General features: G+C 42.6%; 2 protein-coding genes across 4 annotated transcripts in view; one reads left to right on the forward strand and one right to left on the reverse strand.

Annotated features, from left to right (window-relative positions):
• Positions 1–596: 596 nt before the first annotated feature.
• Positions 597–12418, forward strand: MFSD4B (major facilitator superfamily domain containing 4B). Of its 2 annotated transcripts, XM_056488085.1 has the most exons (5): positions 597–900; positions 1495–1916; positions 2013–2181; positions 4670–4786; positions 7310–12418. In XM_056488085.1, exons 2-5 carry the CDS (start codon positions 1557–1559, stop codon positions 8545–8547), a joined length of 1884 nt encoding a protein of 627 aa, XP_056344060.1. In that variant the 5' UTR covers positions 597–900; positions 1495–1556; the 3' UTR covers positions 8548–12418. The 2 variants fall into 2 exon arrangements, with proteins under 2 accessions (XP_056344060.1, XP_056344059.1); XM_056488084.1 differs by lacking the exon at positions 597–900 and having other exon boundaries at positions 1397–1916.
• Positions 12419–12638: 220 nt separating this feature from the next.
• The window catches only part of REV3L (REV3 like, DNA directed polymerase zeta catalytic subunit), a 106487-nt gene continuing 96299 nt past the window's right edge, over positions 12639–22826 (reverse strand). For both annotated transcript variants that reach the window (XM_056488081.1, XM_056488080.1), the window contains exons 27-32: positions 21733–21847; positions 20163–20300; positions 19145–19335; positions 17825–18071; positions 16201–16410; positions 12639–13807 (exon numbers count right to left, since the gene is read on the reverse strand). In XM_056488081.1, coding sequence (XP_056344056.1) covers positions 13667–13807; positions 16201–16410; positions 17825–18071; positions 19145–19335; positions 20163–20300; positions 21733–21847 — 1042 coding nt within the window. In that variant the 3' untranslated portion in view covers positions 12639–13666. The remainder of the gene's footprint in view (positions 13808–16200; positions 16411–17824; positions 18072–19144; positions 19336–20162; positions 20301–21732; positions 21848–22826) is intronic.

The raw sequence follows: 22826 nt of genomic DNA on the forward strand, positions 1-22826 counted from the left end.
TTGAGCCTATTGGGGAGCTCCTAGGGTAATGCCCTGGCAGAGTCTGGCACAGTTTTTGAGAATGCCTCGCTCCTTGAAGTGAGATAAAAGGCTTCCCCCGCGGTGCTCTGCAGCAGTCTGTCAGTCTGCCTCTATTCCCTGCAGGTCCCTGCCCTTGGACCTGCCCCTGACCCCACACTTAACCCGGGACACTGCCTTGTTTTGGGTCCTTTGTCCCTGACTCCTTTGGTGGGACTTTGCAATAAAGCTCGCTGGAACTTTATCCAGGGCCCTTCTCATCTTTCTTTGCTGACCTCTCTGTGCTGTGGCAGTGTGGTTTCAGTGACTGTCTCTGCCTGCCCGAGCAGCTTTCTCAGAAGGCGCTCTAGGAGAGGTGGCACGATCCCCATCCACTTCCACGCTGTGGCACTTCACACTCAGTGACAGCTTCAGTAAGTCCCAGGAATTTCCTTTGTGGTAGGGCCAAATGTTTGTTTTCTTTAATAAATATATCTGGTGATATTGGTGAAATATTCCCTTTTCACCTGGGGTTATTCTCTAGGCTGCTTGTGGTTCAAATTAAAATTTGAAAAAGATGCCCAGAAGCTTTATAAGTGCCTGGGTGCTGTTGCCATTTGTACACACTCAGTGTACAAAGCTTCTTTCGAAGCGTGTAAAACAACAGTGAGGAGTAGCCTGGGAAAGGCATTTCAAATCCTGCTAAACCGTTTTTCAGGAAGCTGCTTTTATAACAAGGCAAAACACTAACATCTACACATGTGGCTTGACTTGTGTGTGACTACTACTATTTTACAGTTGAAATTATTTTATCTGGAATTGCCTCTACTGCTGGACGTATCAGCAGAAGCTCGGCAGTGTTCTGCAGGTACCTCACGGTTCAGACTCTGCACCCTTGTAAAGGTAGGAATGTGTGATCGATCAGGTTTAAATATTATCTGCAAGCAAGCAGGGCTTTTTGTTTTTTTTCTTTTTAAATGCCTCAATGTACCGAGGCTATCCTGAACAGGAACGTACTCACAACATTCTTGCGAGTGCCAGAAGAAACGGGAACGGGTTGCTCTCTGTGCATTCTTATATCCCAGTACTTAATTGTTAGGAGCAGCTCGCAAAACAAAGCAGTGCAGTTCAGAATTATCTTGAGTGTTTGTGATGCTTTAATTCACAAGTTCGGTGAAACTCAGAGCGTTCCTTACAGGGAGCAGCGCCTCAGTGCCAGACTGGGAGCGCGCACGGAGACCGCTTGCGGTCTGAGAGCCGCTCCACGTGAGTGCTAGGAATTTATGTAGTTTTAATACTTAAAACTTTTAATACCACCCGGCATGTTTTAATACCTGTCCTTAGCAGACCTAGAAGCTCTCTCTCACTTGAGAAGCTTTATTAGCGTGAGTTGTGGAAGACAAAGACCTTTTATGACCGGTTGTCTGAAAGGTCGAGTGCACTTTGAGTGATAACACAGATTAAAAATCATTAAAATAATAAATGCTGGTTTATAAGGGCAATTCCTCGGGCACTGTGGCACAAGCTCGCAGCGGTGTGGAGTGCCAGCTGTCCCGGGAATGTCGCTGCCCAGCGCCGAGCCCTGTTCCCAGGAGGAGCCCCCGGCGGAGGAGGCGGCGGCGGCGGCGGCGCCCCCCGAGCCCGATCGCGATCCCGCCGCTCTTCCCGACGCTCCTCCCGCTGCTCCCGGCGCCGTGCGCGGGGCGGGGCCGCGCTCCCCGGGCCCGGCGCGGCCCTCGCAGCCGGCGGCGGGAGCCATGGCCGATGATCGGGAGCTGCGCGTCCGCTTCATCGAGCCGGACGAGGCCGAGCCGGAGGCGGGGGCGGCCGGCGGCGGATGGCGCTGCTGGCGAGGCGCGGACGGGGCCGCGCTGCGCTGGTGCATCAGCGGGGTGCTCTGCGCCTCCTTCCTGGGGCTGGTGAGTGAATGAGCGAGCGAGGCCCGCCCGGGGCTGCGGGGAGCGCTGCGGACCCTACCCGGGACGGGCGAGGTGACCCCGCACTCTGCCCTGCAGGGGATGAGCATCGCCGTGCTGGGTCCCACCTTCCCCAACCTGGCCGCCAATGTCCGCAAGAACGTCAGCGACATCTACTACATCTTCGTGGGCCGCTCCCTGGGCTCGCTGGCCGGGTCGGTGGTCGGCGGGGTGCTGTTCGACTGCATGAACGCCGCTCTGCTGCTCGGTGAGTGCTGCGCCGCCGGACGGTGACTCCGGCCCGTCGGACCCGGTCCGGGCCAGCTTCTGCTTCTCCCGAGGGAGCGGGGCCGTGCCATGCGGTGCCGCTGTCCCCGGTGCCCGCGGTCGCTGTCGCTCGCTGTCGCCATGTTCCGCTCTGCCGGGCTGCTGACACCGCTGTGCCGCTCTGCAGCATCCCTGCCAAGAGCCTGGGCCCGCCGGACACGGCGGCGACAGCGGGGATTGAACGGACACAATCCCCACCAGTCTGCCTCTGCTTTGCACTGAGAAGAGCTGGACTCTTTTCAGTTCACTTAAAGTAATGCGCACGGTCTAGGGGCTCTTGGAACGTAACAAACAGGCTTCTGTAGCGACATTCTGCAACACGTGGAACAGGAAGCTGTGCTTTGGCTGCCGTGTGTGCAGCAGAAACCTCCAGCAGTCACACTGAGGCTCATTTCTATGGGGGAACTTCCCCTTCCCTTACTTCCCTGACTTAATGCTCATCAGCGTGTGCTGGGCGAAGCCTGTGGCTTTTGACTGGAGGGCCGTAGCCAAATTTTGACTTACTTAAAGTGGGAAACATTAATTGCTGTCTGTAATGGTGGGAACATTTAAAGTGTAGGGAGCTGATGATTTTACCCGTTTTCTGGACTTGTGGAAACTTGCTCCTGGACCGGCTTTGTCCAGGCAGAGCAGGGCTGCTCAGCCATCAGCCACACAGCATCCACAAAGGAGGGGAGGGGCTCCTTTTAGAGTTGTGTTAGTGTCTCATTCCCTCAGGGATTCTCAGAACACACAGAGTAGTGGAAGCCCTATATTTTTTACTTTCAAATGCCTTTGTGCTCTAAATTATGGATTAAAATGTGTACCAGGGCTTGCTCTTCTTCTTCTCCTTAGTTCAGAGAACTGTGCCTCCCTTAAGGGCTGTGCTGTAATCACATGGTCAGTTCAGATAAGATCCCTTTTTCCACTGCTGGTGTTTGCAGTTGTGGAGTGGGTTTCCTTCAAGCTCCTCCTTGTGCACCTGACAAAGTCAGACTTTGCCTTCTGTAATGGAATCAGTGCACAGACCTGTAGGAATGCATGTTAACTTAAAATAGTTTAGTATTTTTTCTTTTCCTGAGGATAGCTGTCAACAATGCCCAGGAAGTGATGGATCTACTAATCCCTTCCAGTTTGGTAGTGCTTATGGCAAGATCATAATTGGAACCACTGAATCTGTTCTCACTTTTATCATCTGAGGGCTGCCTCTAAGAGCTTTTGGCTTGTGTACTTTTACCTCCCATCTTTCAACTGCTGGAACTCTGCTACAGAGAAAAACTCTATACAGAGGAACAATTGAAAACATCACCTGTGTTTGTTTAAGGAAATTTTAAAGTGCTAATTATCAGGCAGGGACCTGAAGTGGACAGCTGAGCCCTTGCTGAGAAGTTCTTTTCAGGTCTGAATGGGGCACCTGAGGAGCTGGTACTTTACATTCCCCATCTCTAGTGTTTTCTTCATGCAGCTCAGCATGCACACCTTCAAAAATGTTCTGAGGCATGTATTCCAAGTATCTTTAGGCTTCTGGATATTGCTGCTGTTTCTATTTGGAATCAACCTAAATTCTTAATTACATCAGCCCCCATTGATGTTTTAAGTATCTGCTGCATTTATGATCATGTATTGATTTGGAAAATGAGGGCCAGCTGGACTGGTACAAGCTTTCTAAGAAGCGAATACTATCTGTTCAAGATACTAATTGTAAGTTGTTTTATTATGGAGGCAATTAAAAGCATAGAATTGAACTGCTGAACTTCCTCCCAAATGGCAATAACAGCAATTTCCATCTGCTAAAAATATTTTTTGAAATGGCATGTTGCAAGCGTAGCCAATAATGGCAAAACTAATACAGTTAACGAATTGCTGCTAAATGTATTTATGAGAGATTTTGTAGCTCTAAAACTCCAGAAATCCCTTGGAATACATCCCTTATGTGAGAACAGAATATCAATAAAAGTCAGCATCTTTATATGGAGATCACTTGGTAGACAAGGTACAATTACTTTATAGGATTTTTAAGAGCTTAGTTATTTGGGGTATTTTAAAAAATGGAGCCAAATTAAGTGTTGTGCAGTTCTCAGAGGACAGGCTTGACACTGTTCAAACTCATGTTTTACTGATTTCATGGTGAAGTCACATTTCTAAATCAGAAGTTTGAAGACTTCTTAGTGTCCTAGCAGGAGCTGCTGCTCTTTTTGCTTTAGCCAAAGAAGTTTGTCATGCAGGGTTTATATCCTGATTAAATTAATTTTTTTCCAACTAAAAAATGATCTGGTGAACTTTCTAGCTGCTACTGCTAGCCACAGATTGAGGTATTTACATTGCATCACTTATTAGGATTTTCTGTGACGTTAATAATTATGAATTTATTTGTATTTCTTGGTCTTCTGTGTTATTTAAATGAAAACTGTAGTATGTGAGTTTTTTGTTTTGTTTTTTAACCTTTCCAGCCTTATCTATGCTTGGAACAGCAGCTGGTCTTTATGGGATACCCTGGTGTAAGGAATCCCTGCTGTTAACAGTCTTGATGTCAGTTATTGGAGGTTCCATGGGAATTCTGGACACAGGTAAGGCCCTCTGTGGTCTGGCAATTCTTTCACGAAAATAATTGGAAACTTCAAGCATACTAAAACAGTTACTGTTTTTTCTTGTGATACATCTTGAATTAAAAGAGGGGAGCTGTTTACCTGGCTGTGATTCTTGGATTAATCTGGTCCTGAGGCTTCCTCTGTGTGTGTGTGTGTGTGTGTGTGTGTGTGTGTGTGACTGGCCTTTTTTTAGGGGATGGAGAGTAGGGTATCTCTTGCTTGGGGAGATTAATTTGCATTTCAATGGGCCATTACAGGCATACAGGAAATGCCCTGTGCTCTTTAAGCAATGTTTTCTTTAAATTACACATTTACAGGAAGCTGGTCATGATATGGTTCATTAGTGTTAGCTGGGCTTAAGTCAGTCCTGAGCAAAGCCTTGGTGTTTGAGATTCTTACAGCTGCTGTTGGCAGAGCTGCCCACCTGCAGCTGGGGGCTCACAGCACCATGGTGCCCATCTCCCTGAATTAAGGGATATTTTCCACCTTTGGCCAGCCATGCTTAGGTGGCTGGGAATTTGTTCTGTCCCCCAGATCCTAAGTCTGTGGCATGTGCATGCTGCAAATGGCCCAGGAAAAAAACCCTGAACTCAGCACTTTTGCTGGAAAGCTGTTCAAACTGTTTCTTAGCCTCTGCTTATTACTAGAGAAAGATGTTCTCAGTGGTCTTTTCCAACCTAAATGATTCTATGATTCTGAGATATGTTGATGAAGTTGCAGAGCAGGTATATGTGTGGTCAGAAAGGTCAGTTAGAGTGGAGGTATGGAAAATGAACTCCCACAGAAATGAGTCCCCTGGGCACAGCTCAGACAGGCTGGGTTAGGGATGGCTGCCTTTAGCAGGCAGTTTGCATCAGGAGGCAAGGCCACAGCACAGGGTTGGACATGCTTAGAGATGCCTGGGAAACACTGGCATATTTGCATGTGGAGATAAGGAAATGCCCAGAAGTACATCAGTTAGCAGAGTGTTCTGGCACTGCTGTAGCACGTGGTGGTGAAGCAACACCAGGCAGCCACTCCTGGCACCTCTCCAGCAATGTCCCAGCAGCGTGTGCTGACTCTGCTGCCCTAGTGCAGGAGCCTGGGGATGCTGACTAACCAGCAAGGTACTACTGGAGCTGGCTGATCACCTTCAGGGCAGGTTATTTCTGAGAAAAGAGCTGACTCATGTGTTAACTTAGCCATCCAAACAGCTCTGGAAGCATCCCAGGCAGGGCCTGGCTATGGTGGCTTGGCTGGTTGGCAACACAGACGAATGATGGCTGCACATGTGAACTGTCTGCCTTAATTCTGTGGGGTTTGAAGGAGATCTGCTAAGATGTAAAAAGAGGACAGCACAGGATCCAGTAGTGAAGAGATGTTTTTTAATGGCACAAGTCATGCTAAATAAACTGAGTGCACAGCTGCCTCCAGTAAGATTGTTGCACATGGCACTTGGTTTAAAAATTCTTTTTATGGGGAAGTCTTGTCAGCCAATGGTAAAAATACCTTCAGTGGGTGTACTGCTTGGATCAGGCCTCAGAGCCAGGGAGACTTCCCATGCTGAGCAAGAGTAGCAGAAGAAGCTCACAGCAAGGCAGTAAAGCAAAGCTGAATTGAATTGGCAAAGTGCTGAGTGACAAGGGCTGCTGTACTACTACACAGGAATTTGATTACTGTTTTGTTTTCCTGCATTCTTCTGAGGGAATACTTCAAAACACCTCTCTGAGATCTTATTTCCTACCATTATTGTCAATCTAACAGTGTTTGGTTACAGTTTGGTGTTTGCAACAGTATTGATGTAAACCCTTCTGTTTCTGGAAAGTCATTTGAACACAGTGGGGTGAGCCCAGCCCATGAGAAGCAAGTGCATTGTTATTTTTCCTGGGGTGTTTAATGAGGCCTCTGATTCTTAGCACTGGACATTGTTGCTTTTGATACTTAGAGAAATGAGAAGCAGCTGGAGTTCCCATTTAAAAAAGGCTGAAAAATGCTGCAAATTGTCAAGCAGGGTAATTAGAACCATAGAATTATAGGGGTCCCTAGGTTAGAAAATATCCTTAAGGTCACTGGGTCCAACCCTTAACCCAGCACTGCTGAGTCCAGCCCTAAACTATGTCCCTAATGCCACATCCACATGTCTTTTAAATATCTCCAGAGATGGTGACTTAACCACTTCCCTGGGCAGCCTATTCTAATGCTTGACAACCCTTTTCCATGAAGAAAGTTTTCCTAATACCCCATCTAAACCTCCCCTGGCACAGTTGTCTGGTTACTGGATTAAGCCATTGTGTGACTCTTTGTTTTGACTGCTGTGAATATCCTCCTAAGGCTCAAGTAATCACATGAATTTAAGGCAGAATTTCAGTTAACTGCTGTTTTGCACATTGTATTTGCTAAACCTGGCATTATTGTATATTGAATTTGTAATATAGGTTATTGTTTGTTGTGTTGTTTTTTTCTTTTCTTTTAAACAATACCTGGTCTCAGACTAAAATGAATCTTTCTCTCTGTGATCTGCAGGTGGCAATGTAATGGCACTGAATACCTGGGGATCAGAGGCTGGGCCACACATGCAGGCTTTGCACTTCAGTTTTGCTGCTGGGGCATTTCTGGCTCCGATCCTGGCTACAGTGGACTCAGGGGGTTCTAAATCTGAAGAACTTGCAAAGGCTGAAAAGACAAACCAGTCTGTCCTGGCGCCTGTGCCAACAGCATCAGCTGCATCAACTACACCAGCACCAGAAGACCATCAGGACGGAAACTTTTTGTGGTCCTATATTATCATAGGGACCTACATTCTCTTAATTTCTGTCTTCTTTTTTGTTTTGTATTCAAAGACCAACTCAGCCAGAGACAAATCAAAGGCTTCTGCGCAGAAGGGCAAGCGTGCCAAACACCACTGGCCTCTAATTGGTCTCATGTTTGTATTCTTTTTGTTCTATGTAGGAGCAGAAGTCACTTATGGCTCTTATGTATATACTTACGCGGTGGTCTTTGCTGAGATGACGGAAAGCGAAGCAGCTGCTTTGAATTCTGTCTTCTGGGGCGCGTTTGCCGTGTGCAGAGGAGCGGCGATATTCGGCGCCGCTTTCCTGGCCCCCGTCACCATGATCATCATGAGTCTGGTGTGCTCTGCTGCCTCCTCCTCAGCCCTGGCCTTCTTCGCCCATTACCGAGCCTCGCTGTGGGCGGGCACCGCCGTGTACGGAGCGTCCATGGCCACCATCTTCCCCAGCGGCATCTCCTGGATCGAGCAGTACACGGTTATCGAAGGAAAATCGGCTTCTCTCTTCGTGGTGGGCGCGGCGCTGGGCGAGATGTGCATTCCAGTGGCGGTGGGCTACCTCCAAGGCAGGTTCCACGACATTCCTGTCGTCATGTACACGGCCTTTGCCACTTCTGTAATGACAGTGCTGCTCTTCCCCGTCATGCACAAACTGGCCAACGCTCCCCAGGACAGCGACGCGCAAGTCGTGAGCGAGAGCGAGACCCGGAAAGCTCTGCTGTCAAACTCGAGGCTCACTGAGGATGAGGAGGATGAGGAGGAGGTGAGAGAGTGGAATGATGCAGACTTTGAGGTAATAGAAATGAATGACAAACTGAAAAACTCGCTGACGGACACCTCCCTTAGGATATCAGGGGACGCTCCAGCTGAAGCCTCTCTCCAGCCCCATCCGGACGATATATTGGGTGATGCTCCAGTGGTTGCTGGTGGCTCCCCTGGGAGACAAAATGGGAATGTTGACTGGGAGAAGTGAATAGAGTCAAAACAGGCTTTTTTCTTTTTTTTAAATGGAAATGCAATTGAATTGTAGCTGTTGTCAAGTGGTTCAGGAATCCTTTCATAGTGGTGCAGAGCTCAGCATGTTCATTTGCTCAGCCCTTTCTCCTCTTTCATTTTCAGCCTGCAGGGATATGTTTTGGAGTGGGAAGGTCCTCAGTGATGTGAATGGGGCAACATGATAAATGTTTGGCTATGCTTATGTTTGTTAAAACATAAGAGATGTTTTCTAAATGTCAGGCATGCATCCAAGGAAGAGATGCTGTAATTGGAAGAAGGGGACTGCTCAAACTACTCAGTTTCTTGAGGTGGGTGAAAGGTGCAGGTCTGAGGTACTTTGCCACAAAATGGTTTCATGAGAGAGGAGAGAGACCTCTTATGGGTAATGCTGGACTTTCTTACCTTGTGAAGGAGGGATGTTTCAAACTGCGTTTGAAAGTTGCGTGTGATCAGATCAGTTAAAATTTCTGGTGATGCCCAGCAGCTGTAAATTGAATAACCTTTCAGCAAACTATAGAAATTTTTGGTTCTGAGACAAAGACAAGAAAAAATTGGAAATTATTTCTTAGGAGTGAAACAAAGCCTTTGGATGATTTAAAAGCAGTTTATGAGAAAGGACACAAAATGGGTCATTGTTTATCTGCTCAAATGCATTAATCCAACCTACTAAACAGTGGCAACAAATCTAAATAATCAAAAGTATTTGTGATTTTAATTATGGCTCTATCACTGAAATCAACAAATGTATGCAGAAGATGTAAAATTATCATGTAAACTTTGAATGGCTTGGGTTGGAAGGGACCTTTAAAGATCATCCATTTCCAACTCACTGCCATGGCAGGGGCACTTTCCACTGGACCAGGTTGCTCAGAACTCTGTCCAGACTGACCTTGAAAACTTCCAGGGCATACACAACTTCTCAGGGCAACCTGTTTCAGTGCCTCACCACCTCCATAGAAAAGACTTTTTTTCCTGGTATCTAATCTAAACCCACTCTCTTTCAGTTTGAAGCCATTCCCCTTTGTCAAATCACTACATGCTCTTGTAAAGTCCCACTCCATCTTTCTTGCTGGCTCCCTTCAGGTAAAAAAGATTACTTAATATATGGTATTTTTAAGCCAGTTGTTTAAATTAAGGTTATAGCAACTTCCCTATCTTCCTGTCCCAAGACTTTAATAGGGTAATGTGTTACAATGAAGATTTGAATGAGACATTCCTTTCCTAGTATGACTACTTGTCCCTGGCCAGTTGGATTGGTGACGTTTGGGTTTTATTTCTTTGAGGATGACATGGAGATGGACTCTCCCTAACAGAGAAGCCATGGTTTGTATGTGTAGGTTTATTGGTTTGTATGTGTAGGTTTATTGGTTTGTATGTGTAGGTTTGCCACTAAGCAGGAAACCCTGGGCAGGTGCAGCCATGCCAGGGAGCCCTCCCAGTAAGAGGGAAAAAAAAAAAAAAAAAAAAAAAAAGGACCAGCAAATGGCAAAATCTGTCTCTGAACAGTAATCTTGCCATTTGTCAGCTGGGAACTCCAAGTTAGTTAAGTGTGATCAGAATGTACTCTTGTTTGGGGTTTTTTAACTTTGCACTTTTATTATTATTTTTCATGCTAAGAGGTTTCATTTATTAACAAAAGGGCTCTAGGTGTAACATAACACAGAATCTTAGATGGATTCCCTGAATTTCCAGGTCTGCTTTTGTTCCTTCTCTTGTTCTCCAAGTGTGCAACCTAAGTTTGCATGGCCTTTTCCTTTCCTGAGAAGTTAATAAGAAGCCAGGATCAACTTGTAGTGAAAGGTTTTTTGTTAATATCTTGCCATGTTGCAGGGCCTGCCTCTCCCTCTGCTGCTAGCACTTAAATGCCCTTGTGTTTTTGATGAACTCCTGTGGCATCTTTTCCAATGCAATGCATGAACCTGCACTTTAAAATTATTCACTTGTGGCACAAGGGATCTGTTTCCTTACAGGAATGGAAATTGCTTGTAACTGCCAGTCCTTGCTTAGGCACAGGTGACAGGAGTGAGCTGTGTGCTCAGCTGGTCTGATGTGGAAGCAAACTGTGGTGGGCAGAAGAGTGGATGGAATGAGGGCAGCTGGAACCTGCATTTTACTGCTTTTCCTCTTCCCGTTTTTCTTCCTGCACGCTGCTCCCTGTGTGTGGAAAGTAGGGGAAAGATGGTGAGGACCGATCCCACTGGTGGAGGGGGAGGGAGAAGGTGCAGGACACACAATGAAAGATCTGGAGACTGTTCTGTGGCAGCTCCCCACTGGAGCTCTGATTCCTCTGGCTTCACCTGTGTTCATGTTGCTATAAAAAAGTCTCCTCATACCCAAGATCATGTTGCCAGAAGAAAATAATTTAAAGATACTGGGCAAGCAGGAAGATTCTAAACTCCTCCAATTCATATGCTAATTTTTGATGAAATTCCAGATCAGAATGTTCTACATGTCAGACTGTTCTCAGGGATAGTTTACATGGGCAGTTTACTTTATATTGTTTGCATAATCAAATACTAAAAAACCTCAGAAAATTAAATCAAACCTGTCTTGGGAAATATGCTGTAATCTCTTAGAAGGTTATCTACTGCATATACACACACACTTATTTGTGTTTCTGATCAGCATCTTCCCAGCAATTGTAAAAATATTGCATGAAACAAAGATTTTATTTTTTTAACTCCTGAGTAACTTCAATTCATCCCCATTTCCTCCTTAAAATGCAAGAGGCCTGTGTAGTAGGAATGGAACAACAGGCTGGAATGCTAAGGTAAGAGAAACCTTTTCCCATGAATAAAAGATCCAAAAAGCAGTGGCTGTTAAACAGTGGAAGCTGAAGAATTATCTATGTAGAATCACTTTCCACTGATGTGTGGAGACCTTCCTAAATTTAGCATCATCTTAGTGAGGACTTGGAGCCTTCAGTGTCTTAATTCTGGTCTTAAACTTGAAGTGGGACAGGTGGACAGAAAGAGTTCTCCTTACCCCCTAACCAGCCTGCTGAAAATGAAATGCTTGAAGCAATTTAAAACAAGATCTAGGACATTTCCAAGGATGCACCCTGCAATTCTAGGCACCCTCAATGACCAAAGTTTAGCTCCCTGCTCTTGGATTTCGGTGTTCCTCAAGGCTTGTTTTCAGACAATGAATTTTAGTTTTCACATGTTTAAATTTCTTTTCAAAGTAAACTGCTTCCTGGAATATACAGCTGAAGTGGGGATCTATTTACAGTGCAGGTCTATTTTAAGTTATGGGCCCTCCAGAAAGCTCCAGTACTTACATATTAGGTGTTGAAATTACTTGGAGTAACTGTATTACATTACTACTGCCCTGCTTATGCTAGAAAAGCCATCCCTCTGTTGAGGACAAGAGCTTTAATCCATGGATTAGATACCTGAATTTGATAAGAATCCTATTTTTGTCCACAAACCCAGGAACAGTATGAAGATGAGTGCTCTGCTCCAGTGTGAAAGGTAACCTCTTGCAGCTAAGTACTTTATTTATCCTGAAGCACTGCCAAGTGCTGGACTGTACTGCAAGCACTCACTCCTGGCATTTGCACTTTCATTCTGTACATGACCAATGCTTGAATGCAAGACCAGGTAAAGTTTTATGCCTTGATGTTTTGGATTTTTTTAAAGTTGTTTTGCATACAAGTGCGCCGCAATCTGTGGATGTTCTGTTATAGATGTAATATTTTTTATTCTGCTTGATGTGGGTTTAACATTGTACTGTGTAATGTGACATTTATTAGACTGACTTGTGTCTTTACTGTAATAAATTCTTACCTGGAGAAGGCACTCAGGTTCCTTGATGTAAATAAAGTTTTATTGTATTTTTTAAACTTCCTCTGGAATTTTAAATTTAAAACTTGATCCTTTCTTGACTAATGGAAAAGTGGAAATGTTTCTTCTGGTTTGGGGAAGGCCTCCAAGAACTGCTACTGCTATTTTAGATCCTGAAGTTTAGGCTGGATTCTTAACTTTGATTTGAGCAGTCTTGTTTTTACATTATTGTGTGTGCCAGAGAAGGGAAACAAATTGAGGGTAAATATTTTTAAAACCCGTATCATTTTTTACCATATCATTTTATTCAACTTTAATATGGTTTCCATTATTAACTTCTAAAACAAAATGATTTCCAGTTTAGAAAACAATGCACTGACCACATAATTCCTTTTCCATTTTATACAGTTATACAAATATTCTAAATACACATTTTGTCAAGATGGTGGCAAATAAGATTTAACTGTACAGTACGTAAGGAAAGAAAATATTTTAAGCATATTTAGAAGCAATAGAAATGTCTATACAAAACAAGCAAAAATGGAATAAAATTTTATATTTAAAGTATTGCAACAGTCCCACAGGTTTGTAACAAAAATGTCTTTGCACAGTTCCTCACAATGCCCCATTAATAGCTAAAGCAAGACAGCAATTTTTAGAAAATAATGTTTCAAAATGCTACACATGGTACTACTGCTTGCACAGTCTGATCAAAATAACAATCTACTTGGAATCAAGCAAAACTTAGGAGGAGATATACCAACCAACTTTAAAATTATCTGTATAAAAGTCATTGCACATTATTTTACTCAGTTGTTTGAAAAGTAAAAAAGTGTATTTACAAAATATTTTGCAGACAAAATTATAAAGTGAATGGATAATATATAAGTAACACGTCTTGATACTGACAGTTCAAGAACACACACAAATGGTTTTATCGTTTCAAGAGGTTTTCAGTGCTCCTTCCTCCAGGAAGTAAACTTGACTTCTACTTTGAAATGGATTTACAAGATGTTACACAGAGCTATTTCAACATCAGCATTATAAAACAGTATGTTAGAAACATGAAAGGAAGAAGAAATTTTTACATCTTAAAAAGTGAGCTAGTCATAGATCAACAAATGGGTTGGGTTTGTTTGTTTTTAATTTAGTTATGGTAAGTGTTCATTATTCTTCAGATAATAAACCCAACAGTTAAAATGGAAATCCTGGACTAGGTGAGAATTGAAAAAGCACCATGCACAATAGTCCTAGTGTGGTAAACACTGAAGAAAAAAAAAATAGCACCTGGAATCCTGTAACACAGATCATTTAAAACTGGTCAAGCAGCTGGCGGAGATAGGGTGCCTTTGACAGTTCTCTGCTCACTCTGGAGAGCTTGAAAAGTACTGGGCAGTTGAGGGAGACACACTGGATCTGCCGATCGAAGCAGCCTGTGCAGTTCTTGCATATCTGCATTACACGAGAAAAAGCAAAACAATTCTGTTAAATGACACAAATGAGGCATAAACCACTAGGGACTACTAAATCCTCAAGCCTGTATCAGCAGAACAGGCAGAGCCCTTCTGCACAGAGCTTCTCCCCAACATGGAGGGATCCACAGCAGCTCCCTTCTCTATTTCAGCCTCTTGGGCTGCTGCCACACAGCTCATTTGGCCACTGGTGGGTGGCTGGCAGCATCACCCACTGAACTGGGCAGACAGCAACAGCAGGACTCAACAGCTTGGGTTTCAATCCTGCTAATTAAGCTCTACTTGCATGTGGTGGCATTTGAAAAAACAAAGTAAATAAGTTGACTGGGTTTAAGCAAGGCAGTGTGTTCTATCTGCAATAAACTTAACTCTCTACAAAAGTCTCCTAATGAAAAAAGAACTCCTATCCTGCAGTTAATTCTCTGCAGAGAAAAGGGACTAAATAATTAATTACTTTAATTTCAAGATAAGCTTTAATTAGAGTTTTACCTAGTCAGAGTCAATCAATCCCAACACAGAAATACACAGGCCACAGAAGTTGCACTGCTCTCCTTGTTCAAGGAACTCCTTTTTAATGCTGCTTGAAAGTACTTCTAACTTGAGATACCCGATGGAATAAAACAGCAGCAGGCACAATTTTTCCAAAGGCAGATACCTTCAGGAAACTAAAGGCCCCTGCTTTGCTGTTTTATTCTTAACCTTCGCAGCATTTGCCATCTCCAACAGTTTTTCCAAAACCTTTGAAATTTCCTTCCAACCACCTCTGTTTTGTAACATTAAAATGCTACAGTTTATCCTACCATTTGCATAGCCTGATCAACAAACCCAAATTGTAACCCTTTGCTTCTAAAACTAGTTCTTTTCTTTCTTTCCCTGTTCCATGCTGATGCCAGGTCTGCATCAGCACCACATCCCTGTAGACTGACAATAGCTGGAGAGGGGAAGCCCCTCCTGGCCAAGTCCCACAGGTGGCACCTCAGAGGATACCAATCCTGTGACCAGAAGGAACAGGATTTTGTAACCTCAAACTACATCTATCCCAGTTCTTCTGAAAGAGGCTTTAGCTGGTTTAAATGCAAGGGACCAAACTAAGTGGTACTTGAGACATGTCCTAAGCTCAGTTTGTGCTGAGGGGAGAAGTCTGTGGTTTTAACCCAGAGCACGTAATTTTTGAGTGCAGTTTAAAATAATTTACAGCTCAGTGTTACATCAGTTTTCTGCTGGCTCCAGCATGTCTATAATCTCAAAGGGCTAAAAATTTAAGCTGTGAAGGATAAATTTGCCTTCATATTAAAATTACACAGATGATCTTAGAGAGACATCAAACACTGACTGGGACAGGATCCCAGGCCTTGCCGAGCTGTTGAGTGTTGCAGGGACAAGAGAATGCACTAAACAAACTCACTGATCCTTCTGTGGGGCTGGACCAGTCTGCCAAGTTCTGCTTTTTCCCAGAACAAGAGCAATGCAAAGGGTTCAAAGTTTTTACAGCAGGAAAACTGCAGAACACGCAGTTCCTCATTTCAATGAGGAATGCCATTCACAATGAAGATAAGGGCAAATATTACAAAATAAGCAAGAAGTCCACACCTTAGTAATGAAATATTTATGAAGTGAATTATAGTGCGTTTTTAGCAACCCCATGAAAACCTATCAAATCAATGCTTAGATTTAGGAACATTTATATCCCTGACATTCAGACAAGTCTTTGAAATGGTTTGTGTGCTAGTGCTACAAATAAATTTTAACTAAAATATTTATTAATTATAAAATATGATAGTATGAAAATCTGGTGAAGGTATGCATATGTTTCCACAAAGGGAGGCATTATGCCTTGCTGTTATGTATTCATGAGCACAGTCAGCTACCCTCTTAATTGACTTCTAGCTCAAGGGAAAAATGCAGCTTGGAAAATTCCTATCTAGAGGAAAAGTAACAAGAAAAACTCACCAAGCTAAACTACATCCATGTTATACATATAAAAAAATAAATTTCCTGGCCCAAACATTTTTGTTTCTGGAACATCATACGTTATTTTAATGCAAGAAAGAGTGAATCTTCTACACTCTTACAGCTCTCTGTCATTATGTAAAGAGACCTACAAACCATATAAGGAACTCTTAAAAATCAGAAGAAAATCAGAAAAGCATCTTCTGTTCTGATCCCCTCCTTGGCCTTAGCTTTCCACAAAGCCTAGGAGAATAAGAGCTGCTGTGGCTGCCCTCGGCAGCAATCGGAAAAGCCAACAAGCTGCAGCACATTAATCACCAGGACCATATTTCCCATTTCTGTGGGAGTATTCAGTAACACACTGCTTTGAAATTTCAGCCTCTGTCTTTTGCTGACAGACATCTGACAATGCTTTAATCATACCTGGACCAGCTGTTCTTGTTTACGCTCCAACTCTCGGATTTCTTGGTTGAGAATCACTGCCACATGCTGTGGCTGGCTTCTGCATTTATTACAGATCCCATACTGGGTCAGTTCATCACACACAGGACAGTGTAAGGTCGTGAAATACTGGGAGATGGTGCCTTTGCGTCCTTCCAGCTCAGTGCGAGCAGCTGAGGCAGCCTTCTGGATCTGTTAAGAAAAATAATTAAGAGGTAATGAACTTCCAAGAGAGCAGCTTGCCTTATTCCTAAATTGCATACTTTTTTTTTTCCCCAAAGGAGCAAGAAAGTGCAAGATGGCCTGCAGGGCACGGGTTCATACACAAAACAATCACAGCACTCTGAAGAGCGCAGCACTGGCCCTGAAGTGATACACTGAACAGAGCCCTCCTCCACACTTATTTCACAGGGAATCAGTAGCCAAAAAAATCCTTGGTCACTTGCTTAACTCTTGATCTCACCTCAAACTCTGCCTCCTGCAGCTGTTCCTTTTTTAGGTGCTGATCTGATTCACATCCAAACGTGCCCTGGCTGCAGCCCCAGTGGCTGCCTTCTGGATGCTGCCTGCCCTTGAGTGTCTGTGCCAGGCAGTCCTGGGTACAGCTCTGCCATGGTGCTTTGGTCCATGGCATGAGCTCATGGCTCTGGTTTCCTTGGACAAGGCTCCACCACTGGCCCATCAACCTGGGAAGCTTGTTCTCTGCACTTACTCCTGCTGCTGCACGACCTTTGCTTTGTGCTATCCTTCACTCTCCTGCTGCTCTGCTCCCTGTGACTTCCTTGCTGGTCCTTGGCCTTGCAGAAAGCCAGGGCTCTTTTTACCTTTTTAGAACAGCTTGTTGGAGATACTTAATGTGACTGCCACGGTGCCATTGGAAAGGTAAAGAAAAGAAGAACTGAAGTCAATCAAGGCTGTATTAGGAAATACAGCTATACTGCTATATTGCAGTGGGAACACAATGTATTACTATGCTACTGAAGTCTGTTCTGAGCAGAGTAACCCAACTACACAGATACACTGACTTTCACCATTCCTTTTTGTCAGGGGAACCACAAACTAAAATCCAGCTACCTTATGCTTCTTTTTCTGCTTCTCAATGACTTTAACTTTTAGGGAAGTCATGTTTGTATATTATTGGTTTTAAATTTCTGGTGATACAAATTTTTAAAGTGTTCCTGCTGCTGGGGCACGTCACCTTTTCTATAAAAAGGAAAGATCTTCAAAACATTTTGGAAAAATAGGAGTTCCAACATCTAATATAGAGAGATTTAAAAGATGGTACGGCCAAACAGATGCACATACACATACTGCTAAAAATACAGAGTTATGGCAAAATATTCTCTTAAACTATAGAAGAGATCAGGAAACAAAAGATCACTGTGATCAACCCTGCACAGAAGGGCTGGCTGAAAAAATTATTTACTATGTGAAAAAAACCCCACAGAGAAGATCTAAGAATCAGGACTGCATATTTGAGCATCAAACACTGCTTCACAAAATAACCTTTGCCTCCTATCAACCTCATTCCACTGAGAGTCACAACAAGACCAAACACCGCACCCAGATGCGCTGCACTTGCTAACTCTTGTTTGAAGTCACTCACCCGGGGCAGCTCGTGGTACCAGCTGAAGACGTCGATGCCAATGAGCGAGAACACCCTGGCCAGGGGCGGCAGGATCTGCTTGGTGATGTAGTAGGTGGCGTTGAGCCGCAGGCTGGGGTCCTGCAGCACCTCGAGGGGCCGCCGCACCAGCTGGATCAGGGGCAGGCCGGGCATGCCGTACACAATGACGTAGGGCACGCGCTCCCCCACGCGCGGCTCCGAGCGGCGGTCGTAGGCAAGCATCCTCCTGTCAAACACAGCCTTCAGAACCAGCCAGAGGCACACGCACAGTTATTGCTTTCACCTCTAAGCTTCCCCATCTGACTAGATTGGTTGCTCTCCAGTTAGTGCCCATTATGAAGCACAGGACCAAAATATTTCATTTTTAATTTGTCTTTTGATGGGACTTAAACTTTAGAACTTGGGACACAAACCCAAAAGACATGGTGTGTTTCAGGTCACTTGGATTTGAATGTAAATTGTTTTCTAGCTACCACTTCCTTGAAGAAATATTTGAATAAGAAACAGCCAGGGTACTAAATAGAGCTCAAGTACAATTTGCTTTCTGGTCAAATTCTGGTTCTTTGCTTTCTGAGACTGCTAGTTCAGTAGAATGATATCTGCTTCAAACTGAATTATCCTTTGCTCAGAAAGCAAAGGACAATTCAATTTGAAGTAGGTATCAGTTTTGGACTTGAATGGTATTTTGTTAAAAAAGCATAGCTTAATTAGAAGGTCTTTGTATTAAGCAAGGTGACAAAATATTCCATTTTACATTATCTATTTTTCTATTAGTGATCAAGGATATCAACTGGATGAAATTAACTTTAAGTTAGGCACTTTATTAAAAATGAAAAACTATGCCTGGTAATGTATTTCATAGCACTAAGAGACATCACTGTCACAATTTGTAACATATCTTATAACCATGAGTGATGAGTAATCTTTGAGAGTCTAGCCCTTGTACAAAACCCAAACTCTAAGTAACAGAAGTGAACACACTATTACGGTGTTCTGACAAGACTTTCCTCTTGAATGTGTGGCTCTTTCCAGGACTACAAAATGGCTTTCTAGAACCGTCTCTTTTCACACACAGAAGAAAGTCAGGGACAACTGCTTCAGCAGTATTTGAAGGAGAGATCTGACTGCTACCTGTGACTTGACAGTACAAAGGTCAAGAGAAAAAATATCCACAATCTGCTACCCATAACGTGTCAATACAAAGATCAAGGAAAAGTCCTATGAGCTACTACCCATAACCTGTCAGCACAAAGGTGAAGATAAGAAATATCTATGATTAGCACTTCTTGATTTCAATACCTGGTGATTTCCAGAGCAGGTACACAGGCTCCAGGTTTGTATGCTGAGCTCCCTCTGTACTCTTTTGCAAAGATGAAATCCTGCATGCTGGCTTTTCCTTCCAGTAACTTCATGCATTGATTCTGAACATACTGCTTGATCTGACTTATGTCCCGTGTTTCAAACAGCAGCTTGATAGAACACTCAAGTATCTTTATAACCAAAGGAGAAAGGTGAGAAAAACATGTATGTTTGAATTTAAAAAAAACCCCAATTAATTCCAATTAATTCCGTAAATTACATGGAAATACAAATACACTGCTTAGAAAAGTACCAGTGGTGAACTAGGATATTGATAAGACAACAGGTTGTAATCTCTTCCACTCAAAGACATTCATAAACACATTACTGGACAGCTTTTTCCTCAGTTTGCCGTATCTTTCATGACATCATCCATACTCCAGCACTAAGTTTTTTTCAACAATTATAGAAACTTTCAAGAGAGAGAAGATGCTTTTCCCTGTCATCTAAAATATTTTGCCATGACTTTAATAAGCCCTTCTATGTGGTAACCTTTTTTATAGGCATAAATTTCTTTTATTTTGGCTAAGAACAAGATTTCCTAATTCCTTTTTAACCTCTCAATACACAGCTTAAAATAAACAGGCAAGAAAGGGTATTTTAAAGCAATTCTTAGCTGAACTAGATTTATGTAAGTGAGCTATTTGGAAGACAGATCAGTGTGTCTCACTCATTTGGCAGTAATACTTCCAGTTGAAATGAACTGAATCAAGAATGGTCTTTGAGAGGGCTTACATGGGCCAAGGGCTTTTTATGGGATAAAATATAAGCTGTAAAATACAAGTCCTTGTAATGCTGTAAAAGATCTTCAATTTATCTTTCAAATGACTCACACAAGAAAAACAGATGAAGATTAAGACACCTCAAAGGACTAGAAACTCTGAGAAAGGACAAATATAAAATGAAATAACAGAAGGTTATAATTTTTCATTCAGGAAGAAATCTATGAATACTTTACCTTGGAAACAGCAGGACAGGAGTCCCTTCGGACTGTCTCTATACCTTTTGCATCAAATACTGGGTCCTTCTGGTCCAGTGTTTCATACATGTAACCCACGTACCTCTTTTTAGTTTGCAGGACACATGGCAAGTAGACCTGGAATGTTTAGAAAGAAGACAACTCAGTCTGGATTGTGTTGGGAATATAAGGTGACTTTGAACATAGAGGGTTTCCTAAGGAATACTGTGCTTTGTTGGTTTGTTTGTTGGGGATTTTTGTTTGTGTTTTTGTTAAATCATTACAACTGATCAAATAGATCAAAGGACTCTTAAAAGGATGGATGAGGAATTTTGGATTCTCCAGTGTTCCATTCTTATATCACTTTATATTTCATTTAGCCGAAGCTCAGATGGAAAGTGACACACAATATAAATTGTTGCAAGCACCTTTATTTTTCTGGATTGCACCTGTCACCATTTCTAATGTAACTCTATTATCTTTCTTTCTTATAAAGACAACTTAATTTTAAACACCAGAGAAGAAAATGCTCCTAGCAAAAGTGGTGGCTTAGAACTTTCTGTTTTCAAACTTTATCTAATAAGGAGATGCCAAAAATCTGCTAGTATCTCCATTTGAAGAAAGTGTGCTTTTTAAATGCCTGTGCTTGAAGAACAGTTTTCTCAGGAATGGATTTTTAGGATCAAGGTCTCTTTTCCTTGTTTTGTCCAACCTCTTATTTCATTCTTAACTGTGTAAGTATTCCTTGACTACTTTCAAATGAAAAAATGGAGAACAATTTCTTCTTCGTAGTGTGATTGAATTACATTGTGTTTTTCTGACTGTCATGGAAGAGGGAGCAGTGAGTTTAGGTTGCCTCAGGCTTAAAAATTTTGACTGACCTTGTTGAGTCAGGTATGTACTTTGAAAATATCCAGACCACCATTTGTACTAATGCTAAGTGACCTGAACACATTGCTAATGACTTTATAGTGACTAACTTCCAGCAAAATCAGTAACATATTGCTTTACTCTTCTATAAAAGATTTGTAATGGTTAATATTTCTTCCAGAAGATTACTGAATGGATTTTTTATGATTTTTCATTTTACAGGTATATGTATCACATGGACATATGCTGAAATGTGCTAAGGCTGGCTGAAAAATAAATATCAGGCTTGTAATTAATGCGCAGGAATTGGGGATGGTGAACATTTCCTCTGCTAAGTTGCACATATTGATTCAATTGTAGGTATACAATACCAAACTGAGGGAGATATTTCCAAAAACTGATGAGACAAGACTTCAAACTGCCTGATGCTGCCAGTACAACAAGCCACTGATGTGAAATTAGGAATATTTCTTTTTATTGTTCCCATTGCAGTTAGTGCTCCTCTGAAAAAGTCCCTGAGGCATTAAGGAGCTTGCAATACACCCACAGAACCAGCACAGCACATGACTTGCTTCCCCTTACATTAGGGCTCAGGAAAATCTTTTATCTTCAACTTTTTTTTTGAGGTTTTCTTTTGTGTGGTTTTTGTTGTTATTTTCGTAACACCCGACACATTTCAAGCAAAATATTTTCCTTTTACCTTTTCAAACTTCAGTTTAACAGGCTTGGGATTTGTTGCTGTTACAGCTTCAGCAATTTCTTGACCAATCTTAAAAGACTGCTCCTTTGTGGCTCCTTTCAAGAGTACAAACATGCTACAAGAAATCAGACACAGGAAGTGAGTGCCAATCTATTCAACATAGTTCCTGAAAACTATAAGCTATAGTTTCCTGCTAGAAAGGCAGGAATGTTATCATGAGTTGTACTCCCTTTCTTCAGCTAGAAAAGACAAAAATCTGAGAAACTTTGGTGTTCAGCATGAGATGAGGAGTGCCAAAGGGCTGTGACCATCTGATGAGGCAGGGAATGGACAGCTCCCAGGCACTGCAAAACTGGAGTTTCCCGGAAAGAATTGTGAAGAACTCTGGGATATCTTTTTTTCCCCACTATGGGCAGAAGCAGGATTTTACTTCCTTTCTCCAACATTTTTTTTAAAAATGAAACCACTGTGAATTCAGTATCTTTGAAATGTCAAGTCTTTTATCAGATCTGGCTGAAATCAGTCACTGGATTCGTAAGTTATTAAGAAAGGACAGCCAGTCAAGCTTTGTTTCCCAATGGCTGAAAAATTATCCAAGTGTGGAACAGAGATGGATATGCCTAGAGCATGGCTATTATTTAGATGAAAGACTGACTGAGAAAATGTATGTCAGGCAGCCTAATAATATCTTTGTATGCTCTGGTGGCTGCTTTTGAATTGTATCCACTTCTGAAGCTTAAAACAGTGCCTTCCTCGAGGTGCAATGCCTACTGTGTTTTATATACTCTATTTTTCAAAATAAAAGTGGCATCAGAAACAGGCATAAAAATAGTAATTTGGTAAATTAGAATTATATTAATTCACAACCGAAAAAAAATTTCCCCCCTCTTTCTATTCCACATAATTTTCAAAAGAAAGAAAACCTTTAAAGTGCTTAAAGAAACCTGAGCAAACTCAGTATTATTCGCTTTGCATATTCTGCAGGCATTAAGCAACCTCCAAAGAAGATCCACATACCCTTTTCAGCATCATAAATTTGCCTTATTCACAGAAAAGTAAAATCTATTTATGAAGAACTATAATGATTTTAAAAC

Source organism: Oenanthe melanoleuca, chromosome 3 (genome assembly GCF_029582105.1).
Source record: "Oenanthe melanoleuca isolate GR-GAL-2019-014 chromosome 3, OMel1.0, whole genome shotgun sequence".
NCBI lineage: Eukaryota > Metazoa > Chordata > Aves > Passeriformes > Muscicapidae > Oenanthe > Oenanthe melanoleuca.